The 12,922-nt window shown below is 39.5% G+C and overlaps 1 protein-coding gene and 3 non-coding genes across 4 annotated transcripts; 1 reads left to right on the top strand and 3 right to left on the bottom strand.

Annotated features, from left to right (window-relative positions):
* Positions 1–1,680: 1,680 nt before the first annotated feature.
* Positions 1,681–11,302, top strand: LOC117533184 (WD repeat-containing protein 37; the record flags this gene model as incomplete). The annotated part of the gene is given in 5 exon segments (XM_034196829.1): positions 1,681–1,918; positions 2,982–3,123; positions 5,593–5,727; positions 7,703–7,817; positions 9,029–11,302. Coding segments are annotated over 5 exon segments (762 nt in total), but the record flags the coding sequence as incomplete, so codon positions are not given.
* On the bottom strand, positions 6,070–6,151 carry trnas-uga. Its single transcript has one exon. It is a non-coding gene; the product is annotated as a tRNA-Ser (tRNA).
* On the bottom strand, positions 6,474–6,555 carry trnas-cga. The gene has a single exon. It is a non-coding gene; the product is annotated as a tRNA-Ser (tRNA).
* trnas-uga lies at positions 6,819–6,900 on the bottom strand. Its single transcript has one exon. It is a non-coding gene; the product is annotated as a tRNA-Ser (tRNA).
* Positions 11,303–12,922: the final 1,620 nt, after the last annotated feature.

Raw genomic sequence — 12,922 nt, 5'->3', positions numbered from 1 at the left:
TGACTTTTGGTTTTTATGATACAATGATACGTTATTGCAGACATAATGTCGATGGTCATTATATCATTTGTCACGCCCTGGCTCAAGGACGGACAAAAGAAGGAGACCACACATGATTCATTTCCAATTAAAGTACATTTATTTAGAGAAACTAAGTTCATTATGAAGTCAGTTAATCAGGAATGTGTGTATCGTGTGGGTGTGTGCACATTATGGTAGGCTGACTCAGAGTTTCTCAAAGGGATGATGTACAGTTTTTGAGCAGATGGAGCATTTCTTACTTTAAAGCCCAAACATTTGAATGCAGGTTCATGTTTGGGCGTTAAGCTGTCACCATTGGGTGTTATTCACTGTGTCGCTGTTCCTATGGACTGGATGTCGGTCTGATGTTTTTTTTTACCGCTGTAGCGTGAGTGTGAACACAGATAACATTGTTTATTATTACATTAGATTACTTTATTGTCATTACATAATGCAAGCAGAGAAATCAAGAGGGTCTAACCAGAGTGCAAACAGTCATTTATATACACACCTATCAGCAGTCTGTACAAAATAAATGCATTATACAAATATACAAGGTAAAGGTATACAGATGTAAAAAGTATAAATACAAATATACACAGTGGAAATTGACTTTATTACGCACAACATCAATACCATTAATGGTTTGTATTATTCCGTACCTGATATCATCCTCATGATTGGAGATTCACATGCAGGAAACATCTTGGGTCCAGTTTTCATGGGTACTCAAGCATTCCAAAAAAACACCCATTCAAATGCAAAGCTTTAAAGATCTCTCACACATCTCTGATAGATTAGCATGGTGACTGTTTTCGAAGGCTTTTCTAAGTTTCAGTCACGGACAATCAAGCATTCACACCCACTTCAAGAGGCAATCTGCTATTTGTTTGTTCCATCTGATGCTTTCATACGTACTGCTTGATTTTCACTAATCCGGTTTATACAGCTGTGATGGCCGAAATCCAATGGGGTCTCCCCGCGCAGGTTCAAATCCTGCTCACAGCGTCTGATGATTCTTTAAGACTTACATTTGAGTATTTGCTGCGGGTGCTATCTGATGGATTAGGTGCGTTGTGAAAATGGTTAAAAGTAGAGAATACGCTCAACCTGGGTTCAGGGAACATTGTCGCTTTCTTAGCCTTGGTTCAATGTGTCCAAGAAGTTCGGTTCATTTTCAGATTGGTCGTGGTGCATGCTAGTTTCAATCAATTTCAATTTCAAGGCTTTATTGTCATTTGGACATTAGTTACAGTGTAGATTTGGCAATGAGAAACGTAGGTCACAGGCTTGACTCCTTGGTTGAAAGTGTCCTACAATTGCACTTCAAAGTCAAAGTCCACTTTATTGTCAATCTTTCGGTTTGTGTGTACAGACCCTTATATATACAGTCTATGGTACAGACAGAGAGATTGAAATACCGTTTCCCACAATCCCGAATACAATAACAAAGATATATATATATATATATATATACACAATCAACAGACACATTTATACATATGCACACATTTAGACATAAATAAAAGCCAAACAATCAATATATACAAAATAACAGTCACTTCAATAACTTTGAGAAATGCACTATGACTTGAAATGTATTGGTTCGTTGTGTCTGTAATGTTACTAATGTTCCTGAAACACTTCATTCCTCTGCAGCAAACACCCTGTGAAGAGGACGTGGACTTTTCGGATAAAGACGAGGCTGATAACGAGGTGGAGGGTCCGATCGACTGTCCGTCTGTCCGCGTGGCGACCACGACTCTGCGCAGCCATCAGGGCGTGGTGATCGCTGCTGATTGGCTGGTGGGAGGCAAACAGGTGGTGACTGCGTCCTGGGATCGAGCTGCAAATCTGTACGATGTGGAGACCTCAGAGCTCGTGCACTCACTCACCGGTAGGATGAAAGCAATATTACAATAATACTGTTTTTAATCCATTGTAAGACTTTGAACTTTAAAGCATGTTCTTATAGCCCAAATAATAAAAAATGTTTGCCCCTCACAGCTTCCATAGACACTTCTCTAGTTGTTATTAAATTAGTTATTTCTCTAATACTGTTTTTAATATGAGTTTATTGTTGGACTTTGGAATATAGCAGCATGTGTACTGTATGTTGGCCTCTCACAGCTTCCATAGGCACTTCTCTTGTCGTACTAAATGAGTTATTGTTCTTAAAGTTTTTTTGTATTATATTAAATGTAGGGATGCTCCGATCGATCGGTCACCGATCGATATCGGCCGATACTCACTCTCTACCGATCGATCGGTGCTCTCTAAACATGCCGATCGCGAGAGCCGATCGCATGACGTAAAATACATGACACTTTTCTCTGTGTGCGGCAAAACAAGCTCGCCAGAATGGCTTCACCGGTCTGGCATTATTTTAAGGTGTCCGAAAAAGACAGTAAAATAGCGGAATGCAACGTGTGTGAAGCAGAAATCCTGCAGCTCCGCCCGCCGGACCGGGGAGCGGAGCGAAACACACAAGAGTTAGACCCAACACACTTCGCAATTTTATCTACCTCTGGAACAAGCTAAACTAGTTATACATATATTTATTCTTCACTGTCGGGTCACTCATTACTGGATCAGTGAGCTACTGACAGGCTGTCAGGAGAGAGAGAGGGGGGGAGAGAGGGGGGAGAGAGGAAAAGAGAGCGCTTCCGCTGATTTCTCCCGTGTTATTATCCAAAGTGAATGTAAACTTGAATAATGTACATCATTTGAATGTAATAATTAAGTTGATTGTTGTTTGTGGAAGCTCCAGAGAATGAGCATTAACTGAGTTTAAACATCACTTTAAATGGAAGATTTAAAGTGATGTTTAAATCTTCCATTTAGGCCCCGCCCACTCGATCGGATCGGCGATGGGTATCGGCCGATACTGATTCCGGCGATCGGCCCCAAAATTGGCGATCGGAGCATCCCTAATCAAATGTATTATATTATGTGTTCAGGCCATGACCAGGAGCTGACACACTGCTGCACTCACCCCACCCAGCGTCTGGTGGTCACATCGTCCAGAGACACCACCTTCAGACTGTGGGACTTCAGAGACCCGTCCATACACTCCGTCAACGTGTTCCAGGGACACACTGAGTCAGTCTGACACACACACACATACACAAACACACATACACACACACACACACACACACACACACACACCACACACACACCACACACACACACACACACATACACACACACACACACACACACACACACACAAACACACACACACATACACACACACACACACACACACACACACACACACACACACACACACACACACACACACACACACATACACAAACACACACACACATATACACACATACAGATGTAGCGCTTCATTTCGGACAGTTTGAAACGCGAGGGCCGTGATTGGTACGGGATCTGCCGTCGCTCAAGGGAAAACCTCCAGCTTGACTTGAGACCTCCCCCGTGGTAAATAAATGTAATTATTATGAAGCCAGCTGCAATGGATCATTGATCCACCAGGGGGTGCAGTGGGGTTCCACAGTGGAGCTCATGTGAAATAAAGTCAGATACAGTACGCTGGATGTACAGCGGAACTTTGTTAAGATCCATATGTCACGGATATCATACTCTGTGCTAAATAAGAGACACGTAATCATTTACAAAACATCACCATGTTGTTATTTAACAAAATAATGTTGCTTAGTCGAAAAAAACAAACGGGAGGAAATGCAGCCCGGCTCTCGATTTTTAATCCTAATTTAATCATCATCTTCACCACGATCGTTTATGTTTATGTTCGCCGAATTGACATGAAATCACTGACATATATGAATATACTGTATTCAACTTCATTAAAACGTTATTAACGTGCCTAAACTCAGTAATTCATAAAAATATTTATATTTTAATGGAGCCTCGTCGGCAGATCAGGATCCCCCCATAAGAAACAAGTCGCTGCAAATTATCCCGCTTATTACACGGCCACAATCTCAACAAAGTAACGACATGACTCCCAATATTAATTGAAATGCTTTTATGGATTTAGAAAATGTTTTTATTGATTTAAAAAATAGTTGTATGTATTGATTTAAATTGACATGAATCCGCTAAGAAAAATTGTCCGTTGTTACCGTTTTTTAAACAGTCTGAATGAAACGGCAGCTCTCAGCTGTGTATTTACACAGCTCTCTCCCCCTCCCCCCTGATATTTCTTCTCCAGCAGCTAAATTAACTGTAGGTTACTCTAAGTGACAAGCTTACAGTTAGTGACGTAACAACACCATAAAAGCTGGTGGGTTGAAAGCAATATGGGAGGTAAACAGAACTAGAATAATTGTGATTTATTTATTGTGGCTTTTATGTTTTTAGGTATAAAATGTTATATAATTCAGGCTTATAATTCACCCTTCTCTAAAAGCCTTCAACAATGACAATATTCATAGTAATTTAATAAATCCTTCCAACACACATTGTAAAAAATAGCCTACTGTAAGTTAAGAAATCATTCCAATATGTACATCTTCTGATGTAACAACAATAACATTATAAATAGTAACATAGCTGAACATGGTATTGCACATTTAGCTTTGAGTGTTACTGACCTGAGATGTTTTTATTACATGAATTAAGGTGACTGAGGCTTTTTAACATAGACAGAGCACAACTGAAACATAACATCTGAAACGATGTAACAACATAATATACTTTTTGGGGATGCAGCTTGGGATGTGAGGAGTGAGGGACACGGCTTAGAACGGGCGTGTCGCCTTCTGTCCGGCCAGTGTTGGCAGGACAGGAGAGTGTGTGCATCAGTCTGCCTTGATCTATGAATTCATGTCCGTGACACTCACTGCTGCCCACAGCTGTTTTATAGAAGGAAAACCTCCTTCACTTCATGAAAGTGTTTTAACCACACACACCTCTACACACACACACACACACACACACACACACACACACACACACACACACACACACACACACACACACACACACACACACACACACACACACACACACACACACACACACACACACACACACACACACACACACACACACACACACACACACACACACACACACACACACACACACACACACACACACACACACATGAAATCACTGACATATATGAATATACTGTATTCAACTTCATTAAAACGTTATTAACGTGCCTAAACTCAGTAATTCACTAAAAATATTTATATTTTAATGCAGCCTCGTGGATGAAACGGCAGCTCTCAGCTGTGTATTTACACAACTAATGGCCCATCAACCACAGCTCTCTCCCCCCTCCCCCCTGATCTTTCTTCTCCAGCAGCTAAATTAACTGTAGGTTACTCTGAATGACAAGCTTACAGTTAGACACAACACTGTCATTGCAAGTGACCCTCAGTTAGTTGACTTTTATGTTCAACTGCTAGATTTGTTACTGATAAATAAGCAATACTGCCATCCAAATGTAAGTAACTTAAACAAATATGTTTGGAATAAAACCTCGTAATAAATGAAGTTGTAACAGTCAATGCTTTCTTTCTTTTACCTTCAGTCTAAACCTGTTTTCTCGTCTTCTTGCAGCACGGTGACGTCTGCTGTCTTCACGGTGGGCGATAACGTTGTATCAGGAAGTGATGATCGCACTGTTAAAGTGTGGGACCTGAAGAACATGAGGTCGCCCATAGCAACCATCCGAACTGACTCTGCCGTCAACAGGTCTGTGAGCTGCAAATATTCCATAATATGTGTAATGCAGAATTATCTCCAGTGTTTATATTTATTTAGTGGTGGACAAGCAGAGCAAGACAAATAGGAAGTTAACCATTTATGATCTTATATATATTTGTTTTTATGATAACATTAAACGGCTCAGATATGAATGCAACATGTGTTTTAAATCTGCATGTCCAGTCGGAACAAGCAAGCGTATTGGAAACGGACAACATGTCTTGGAGACTTTAAACCGAGGATGTAATCTACCCATTCTCACAATGCACCTAGATTACAGAATTCTACCTCAGTAAATAGTCAATTCAAGAAGTTTAAAGATTCTTCAAATACTGTGAGCAGGGTTCGAACCTGCGCGGGGAGACCCCATTGGATTTCAAGTCCAATGCCTTAACCACTCTGCCATCACAGCTGTTTTTGGTAGTTTACTATGGAATTCTGGTTTAGCCGTATCAGCTCCTTGTGGGAAACAAGAACAGCTTTTGTAGCTTTAAGTACCTGCAGTTCCCAGTAATGTTAAGGGTTTTGGTCGTTGAATCAAGATCAACTTTGGTGTACATTTCACACCTGGCCTGTCACTTTGATCCAAGAAATAAACAGTACTGGAGCTACCATGTAGCACAGCCAATCTTGAAATGGACCGCAATTCTCGGAGCCATCAAACCAAGTGTGAAACAACAGTTTAAGGACCACACAGAAAATAATTAACTTAAGAAGAGTTGAGCCTTCTCAGACGCTGTGAGCAGGGTTCGAACCTGCGCGGGGAGACCCCATTGGATTTCGAGTCCAACGCCTTAAACTCTCGGCCATCACAGCAGATTTTAATGATCTATGTGGAATCATTGAGTAACCGTATAAGGTCCTTGTGAGAAACAAGAACAACTCTGGTTGCTTAAACTACCTATCCTCAAGTCATTTTGCAATTCACAATTGTCCAGCACTTTGAACCATGAGCGTTTTTTTGCATTGCTCAAGTTCCAACAAAAGACCCTTGTTGGACTGCATTTGAACAAAGACTAAGAGGACAGTTGAACACATGCAGCAATAAGACAGCTCCAGAAGTTTAAAGATTCTTCAAACGCTGTGAGCAGGGTTCGAACCTGCGCGGGGAGACCCCATTGGATTTCAAGTCCAACGCCTTAACCACTCGGCCATCACAGCTGTTTTTCTTGGTTGACTATGGAATCGTTGTATAACCGTATAAGCTCATGTGGGAAACAAGAACAGCTTTGGTAGCTTTAAGTACCTACAGTTTCCAGTAATGTTTAAGGGGCTTCGTGTGGTTGTTGAAACAAGATAAACGTTGGGGTTAATTTCACATCTGGGGTGTCACTTAGAACCAAAGAATAAACAGTACTGGAGCTACCACGTAGCACAGCCAATCTTGAAATGGACCTCAATTCTAGGAGCCGTCAAACCAAGGGTGAGACAACAGTTGAAGAACCCAACAGTAACCTGTGCGGGGAGAGCCCATTGGATTTCAAGTCCAACGCCTTAACCACTCGGCCATCACAGCTGTTTATTTGTCTTTTAGGAATGTCGGTTAACAAGAACAACTTTGGTAGCTCAAACAACATACTGTTTACAACCACCATGCTCCATGCGTCTGCTGCAAATAGAGCTTCTTGAAACGCTGTGTGTTTTTGGTGGATTGCGCTAGTAACCCTGATAGCTCCTTGAGGGAAACAAGAACAACTTTTGTATTTTAAACTACCGACGCTTTCCAGTGATATCAAGGGTTCAGTGTGCCAGAAAAAGGTAGAAGTTTATGATCTGGTTATGTTATGTTGAGTTATGAGTGAACTCTTGTAGCTTAAACAATTTGTTTTGTGGTCCAATTCATACAACACGTTTTTGCAGAAAGTAGCAACAAAATACTTTAGTTTTACCTGAAAATAGTCACAAATAATAGTGGAAATCTGACCTAGTTTTTACGCCATATTCTTCCTGTTTTTGTGTCCAGGATCAGCGTGTCGGTGAACCAGAAAATCATCGCTCTTCCTCACGACAATAGGCAGGTCCGGCTGTTCGACATGTCGGGGGTGCGGCTGGCTCGACTCCCCCGCAGCAACAGACAGGTCAGTTTCGAGGGAGGACTCGGATTGACCCCTCGCAGCTTCCATACACACTCATTCCCTGTCTTTATTGAATTAGTTATTGCATTAAAATAGACTTGTAACTTGGTCAGCATTTATCTGTACTGTGTAATGAGGAAACGTAGTTTTTTCATGTTGCTTTTAAAGCTTGTAGAATTATCGAATATTGTTAAGTCAAGAGTTTCTAAATTAGTTCTTAACTACTGGTACCAGAAAAAAACATTTAAAATGTCAGTTTCTAAATAAAATACAAGGGGCTTCCTGAGGGAAATGCAATTAAAATGTATTTGGTTTAAGGTCAAACGAGGGATCCTTTCTGCATACCAAATATGGCAAAAAAAACTTGCAAAAACAGTAAAAGAAAACCTAGAAGACATACATATAATATATCAAAGCACAGAAGAGTATTTGCAGCAACTTGTATTTGAAACATTTAATTTTTGTCCCCTATTGAATCTTAAGCAAACTCAATATGGCTTTTCATTTGGGTTAACTTTCAATTCTCAGTGGTATCATTGTCCATGTTTTACTTTTATCTTTTTACCAAAATCTGAAAATTCTGACTTTTTCTCAAAATCGCTAAATTCTGTCTTTTTCTCAAAAATCAGACTTTTTCTTAAAATCTCAAAATGTTGACTTTTTCCAAAAAATTCTGACTTTTTCCTAAAAATTCTGACAATTTTCTCAAAATCTCCAAAAATGTGACTTTTTCTAAATACTTAAAATGTTAATAATCACTCGTCCCCGGCTTGAGCTTCAATCTCAGGATCCATGTATTTGTGATCCTCTCCAGAATGGAAGGAGTCATCACATACAGAGCATCAACTAGTTCCTGAACAGAGTCCTTCACATGCTGATATCCAAGAGAGGGAGTTACACAGTCACAAGATGGAGGAATAGAAAGCAGTATTCAATGTTTACTTCAGATTAGCTCCACGTCAGAAATGAGCATGCTTGATGTCTCTCTCCATAGAGGCTGAATCATCATGTTAATCACATAGCTATCATATGCCTCAAACAGTCCTGATGCTCTTCTAGGTAATCATACATCCTGTCATGAACACAGCTACAGTTGGGATACCTTTGTTATCATGTGTACTCTGATACTGGAAGAGGACATTCAGTATTACTATTTTCCCAACACTTATTATCCTCAGCGTCTAACAGCTGCTGTGTTTTCTGTGGTGCTTCAGGGTCATCGTCGGATGGTTTGCTGCTCCGCCTGGTGTGAAGACAACACGTCCTGTAACTTGTTCACCTGCGGATTCGACCGGCAGGCCATCGGCTGGAACATCAACATCCCCGCCCTGCTGCAGGAGAAATGACCTCCCGATGCTGCCACTTTACGGTGAACACCCAAAGTCTGCCTCTCAAGAGCATCGAACACTCACTTTCTGCAGGCTTTAAATGCAGCTTCAAACATGTCTTTTTTGGTCTGTAAAAACGTGTCACATTACAACAGACGTAACTTGAAGCAAATACTCAATGACATTTAAAAATATATGTTTTAAAAGCTGCCTTTGAGTCTGCAGGCGGTCAGTTTTCAGCTTTCTGAGATCAAAAAAAGGAAGGAATGAAAAATGAAACATATTATCTAACTTAAGCCGCCAATATATATACGTTATGTGTGTTTCGTTTGCGTTGAGCAATTCTTCACTATCCAAATTAAATAAACGACCTGGTGATGAAAGCACAGACATGTTTGTTTAAGTAAAAAACTAAAATGCTCAAAACTCAAGATAAGTGAGGTGGAGAATTAACGAAATGTAATCCGTGCCACTGAGAGCAGATTTGTGTTTGGACAAGAATCTGATGCTTTTGGAGAAAATCCTTTTGTGTTCAACCATTCTTTTTAGAAGTTAATTTGTGATAACTTGCCATTTACCTTCTTTACCTAAACTTCTTAATATAAAAAGAAAGAAGCCCTCACTCTTTGAATTGATACCTTAATAACAACCGAACAGCTCAGTTCTGCTCAGCGTTCAGGAGTCTGTGTGGTACAGGAATGCACCTTTTGGAATAGTCTTATATAGCTTTTTGTTGCTGGAGAGTATTGTAGATTATGTAAATGGTCAACAAAGTTTAATGCTGGTTAGCTTAAAGATTGTTTTCTGCAAAGCCAGTCACATAATGGTCCTATTCTGTTGTTAGATTTAAGATGGCTGATTGTCGAATCTGTCTACCTTTTAAACTGTGGCTACCTGAAAAAAATGTGAGTAATAACATTATCTTTGCTAGCCGTGGTGCTGTGTACTCTAGAACTGGTATGTTGCTAACCCTAAAAACAGTAGTGTTGTGTGACTAAAGAGGGAAAGAAATAACGCCTGGTGGATATTAAAGCTACAAAAGTCCAACAAAAGGATGCTATATTTGACATTTTTATTATTTTGTCTTTTGCAAAGACTACATTATGGATGCTTTATCGACCATTGGCTGAATCTCAACCACACCTCTTATAGTGGTCCCAAATATCTACTTCCTCTCCTATGTAAAGGTGATAGTGTTTTTTTTACTGACTGAAACTTCTCCAGTGTTAGAGTTTGACCCCAATATGACCTCCCACATCGTATACGTGATTGGTCACTCTTCTCACAGTGTTAATCTGGATCTGACTGTGTTTCTGTAAAGCCATGAACCAGCCACTGTGTTCCTAGTAGACAGAACATAAATGTGTAGATATTTGACCAACTAAGGGAGGAAAGGTGATTACAGTGTTTCTGTTTGTGTGCTAATGAAACATTTAGTCTCTAAGAGCAGCACCTGTTGAGATAGTTGTTATGCAGGGCCGGGTACCGAGACATAGTACCGAAAGAATACTCTATTTAATCGTCATTTGGGGTATTTGGTACTAAATGAAGTCCCATTTCAGTGACTAAATAGACAAACAATTGTGCACTTTAAATGGCGAGAATAGACTTCTCCACCCATATATTAGAAATACGTTCACACCTTTTTCTGAAGGGCTTTAATAGAGATGGAAAGGTTTGTTTTCAGAGGTAAATTAAACTTCTATGCCTCTTTTTTATCGTCTCAAGCTCTACTCGCAAAATCTACTAATAAGAGATTAAACTCTCAACAAAAATGACTAAAGTAGAACCAAGTCTGCTTAAGTATGACAACATTTGAGTAAATTATTTCTAATAAAAGTGACATTTTAGCAGATTTGAAGGGAATAAAATAGGTTAGTAGAGAAAGCACATTATGTGTACGTGTTACATATCAATGAACTCACTTTAAAATATAATGAAGTCTAATTTCAACCAACGATAAAAGAGAAAACTAACTGATGTTTCTTCTGGTGCCCGGCCCTGCTGTTGTACCAATACTTGACATGAATGTACAAATAGTTTTTTCCTAGATTATCGCAGTGTCTTTAGTCTTTGGTGTTGAAAACACTGTTGTGGGGATTCTGTCCGTGTCATATTTGTAATGGTACTTAAAAAGTAGTAAACCTTTTGAGGAGTGTCGTGATGCGTTCGCTGTCCCCTGCTTTGTTCCCCACTGCCACTAAAACAGCCAAAGCTGCATTGGAGTGAATAGGAAAGGATGTAGTGATGTTGTGTGTGTGTGTTGTGTGTGTGTGTGTGTGTGTGTGGGTGTGTGTGTGTGTGTGTGTGTGGGTGTGTGTTTGTGTGTGTGTGTGTTGCTTGTGTGTGTTGTGTGTGTGTTGTGTGTGTGTGTGTGTGTGTGTGTGTGTGTGTGTGTGTGTGTGTGTGTGTGTGTGTGTGTGTGTGTGTGTGTGTGTGTGTGTGTGTGTGTGTGTGTGTGTGTGTGTGTGTGTGTGTGTGTGTGTGTGTGTGTGTGTGTGTGTGTGTGTGTGTGTGTGTGTGTGTGTGTGTGTGTGTGTGTGTGTGTGTGTGTGTGCGTCTGAGAACAAAGTCTGTGTGTCTATCTTGTGGTGCGAAACAAATCAACGTCTAAAACGTGTTTAATGTTCTCACAAGTTACAGCATTAAAACGATGAATAAGCACAGTCCATTTCAAACTGATTGTTTCTAAGTCTAGCTTTAGATTTATGCTGGTTTGTAACAAAAGTGTTCATTAAAACAAGTGCATTGACATTGCATTGAATTGTATTTGGTCACACTTTACAGCTGCCTTGTATTAACTAAGTGAAATGTATTTCTAACTATCGAAAAGTCTTATAAATACCACATTTGGTGAAGTAATATAGATGTTGGTGTAAAAACAGCCTCATTACATGCAAATAAAAGTGATAACTTCTTAAAAGGCAACTGTAAAGTGATATTGTTCTTATTTTAACACCATAACATTTGTATCATAAACTATAATATATGAAAATGTCGCCGGATTTTCAGCTGCAGCAGTTTTATTATTAGCCTTTATAACTTGATGACATGTTCCTGCATTTCAATTTTTTTTATTCAGTGTAGATTACTGCTTCGTGATGAATGACATAGTTCTTCAGTCAAAGGCTTTACATTCACATAAAAGTTAATGTTGTCATTTACACCAGAGATGGCAAATGTAGTCCAAAGTTTTGCATTCGGCTAATAATAAATTAGCTTCTCAAACTTCTTCTCAAAAAAATATGTTTTGGTGAGTAGTTCCTAATTTATTTGAGTTATGTAGAAATGTAAGATACTTTTCACTGTTGGACAAATGTTATGTTTATTTCTGTACCTTCACTTTCTTTTTATTCACTCCAGCTGTAATCAGCAATATTCAAATTAAAAACAAAGCACAACATTACAGATCATTGATGTCCTTTTCCCCTAAATTAATTCTGCAAAAGGAGTTATCACTGGTTTAAATGACAGAACATCTTGTTTGTGTGAAGGAAATATAGAAGCTGTGTGTTTAGGATTGTGAATGTTCAACCTTTTAAACAAGTTTCACTGCACTCAACTGCTTTTTTTTTTTTACCAACACTGAGCCACTTTTGCTGCCTGCCACGTTCATAACGATGTTAATAATGTTCAGTCACTGTTCACACTATCAATAAACATGAAACCAGATCACAACCACCGTCGTGAAGCCTTGTGAAACTGTGGCAACGTGTTAACAGTGTTTTGTGTGATCAAAGTGGCAAAAAAAACACAACACAATGTAGTAACCTGTTGAAT

The sequence above is a fragment of the Gymnodraco acuticeps genome, unplaced genomic scaffold, assembly GCF_902827175.1.
Source record: "Gymnodraco acuticeps unplaced genomic scaffold, fGymAcu1.1, whole genome shotgun sequence".
In the NCBI taxonomy this organism is placed as follows: Eukaryota; Metazoa; Chordata; class Actinopteri; order Perciformes; family Bathydraconidae; genus Gymnodraco; species Gymnodraco acuticeps.
This window is presented reverse-complemented; position numbering and strand designations above follow the sequence as displayed.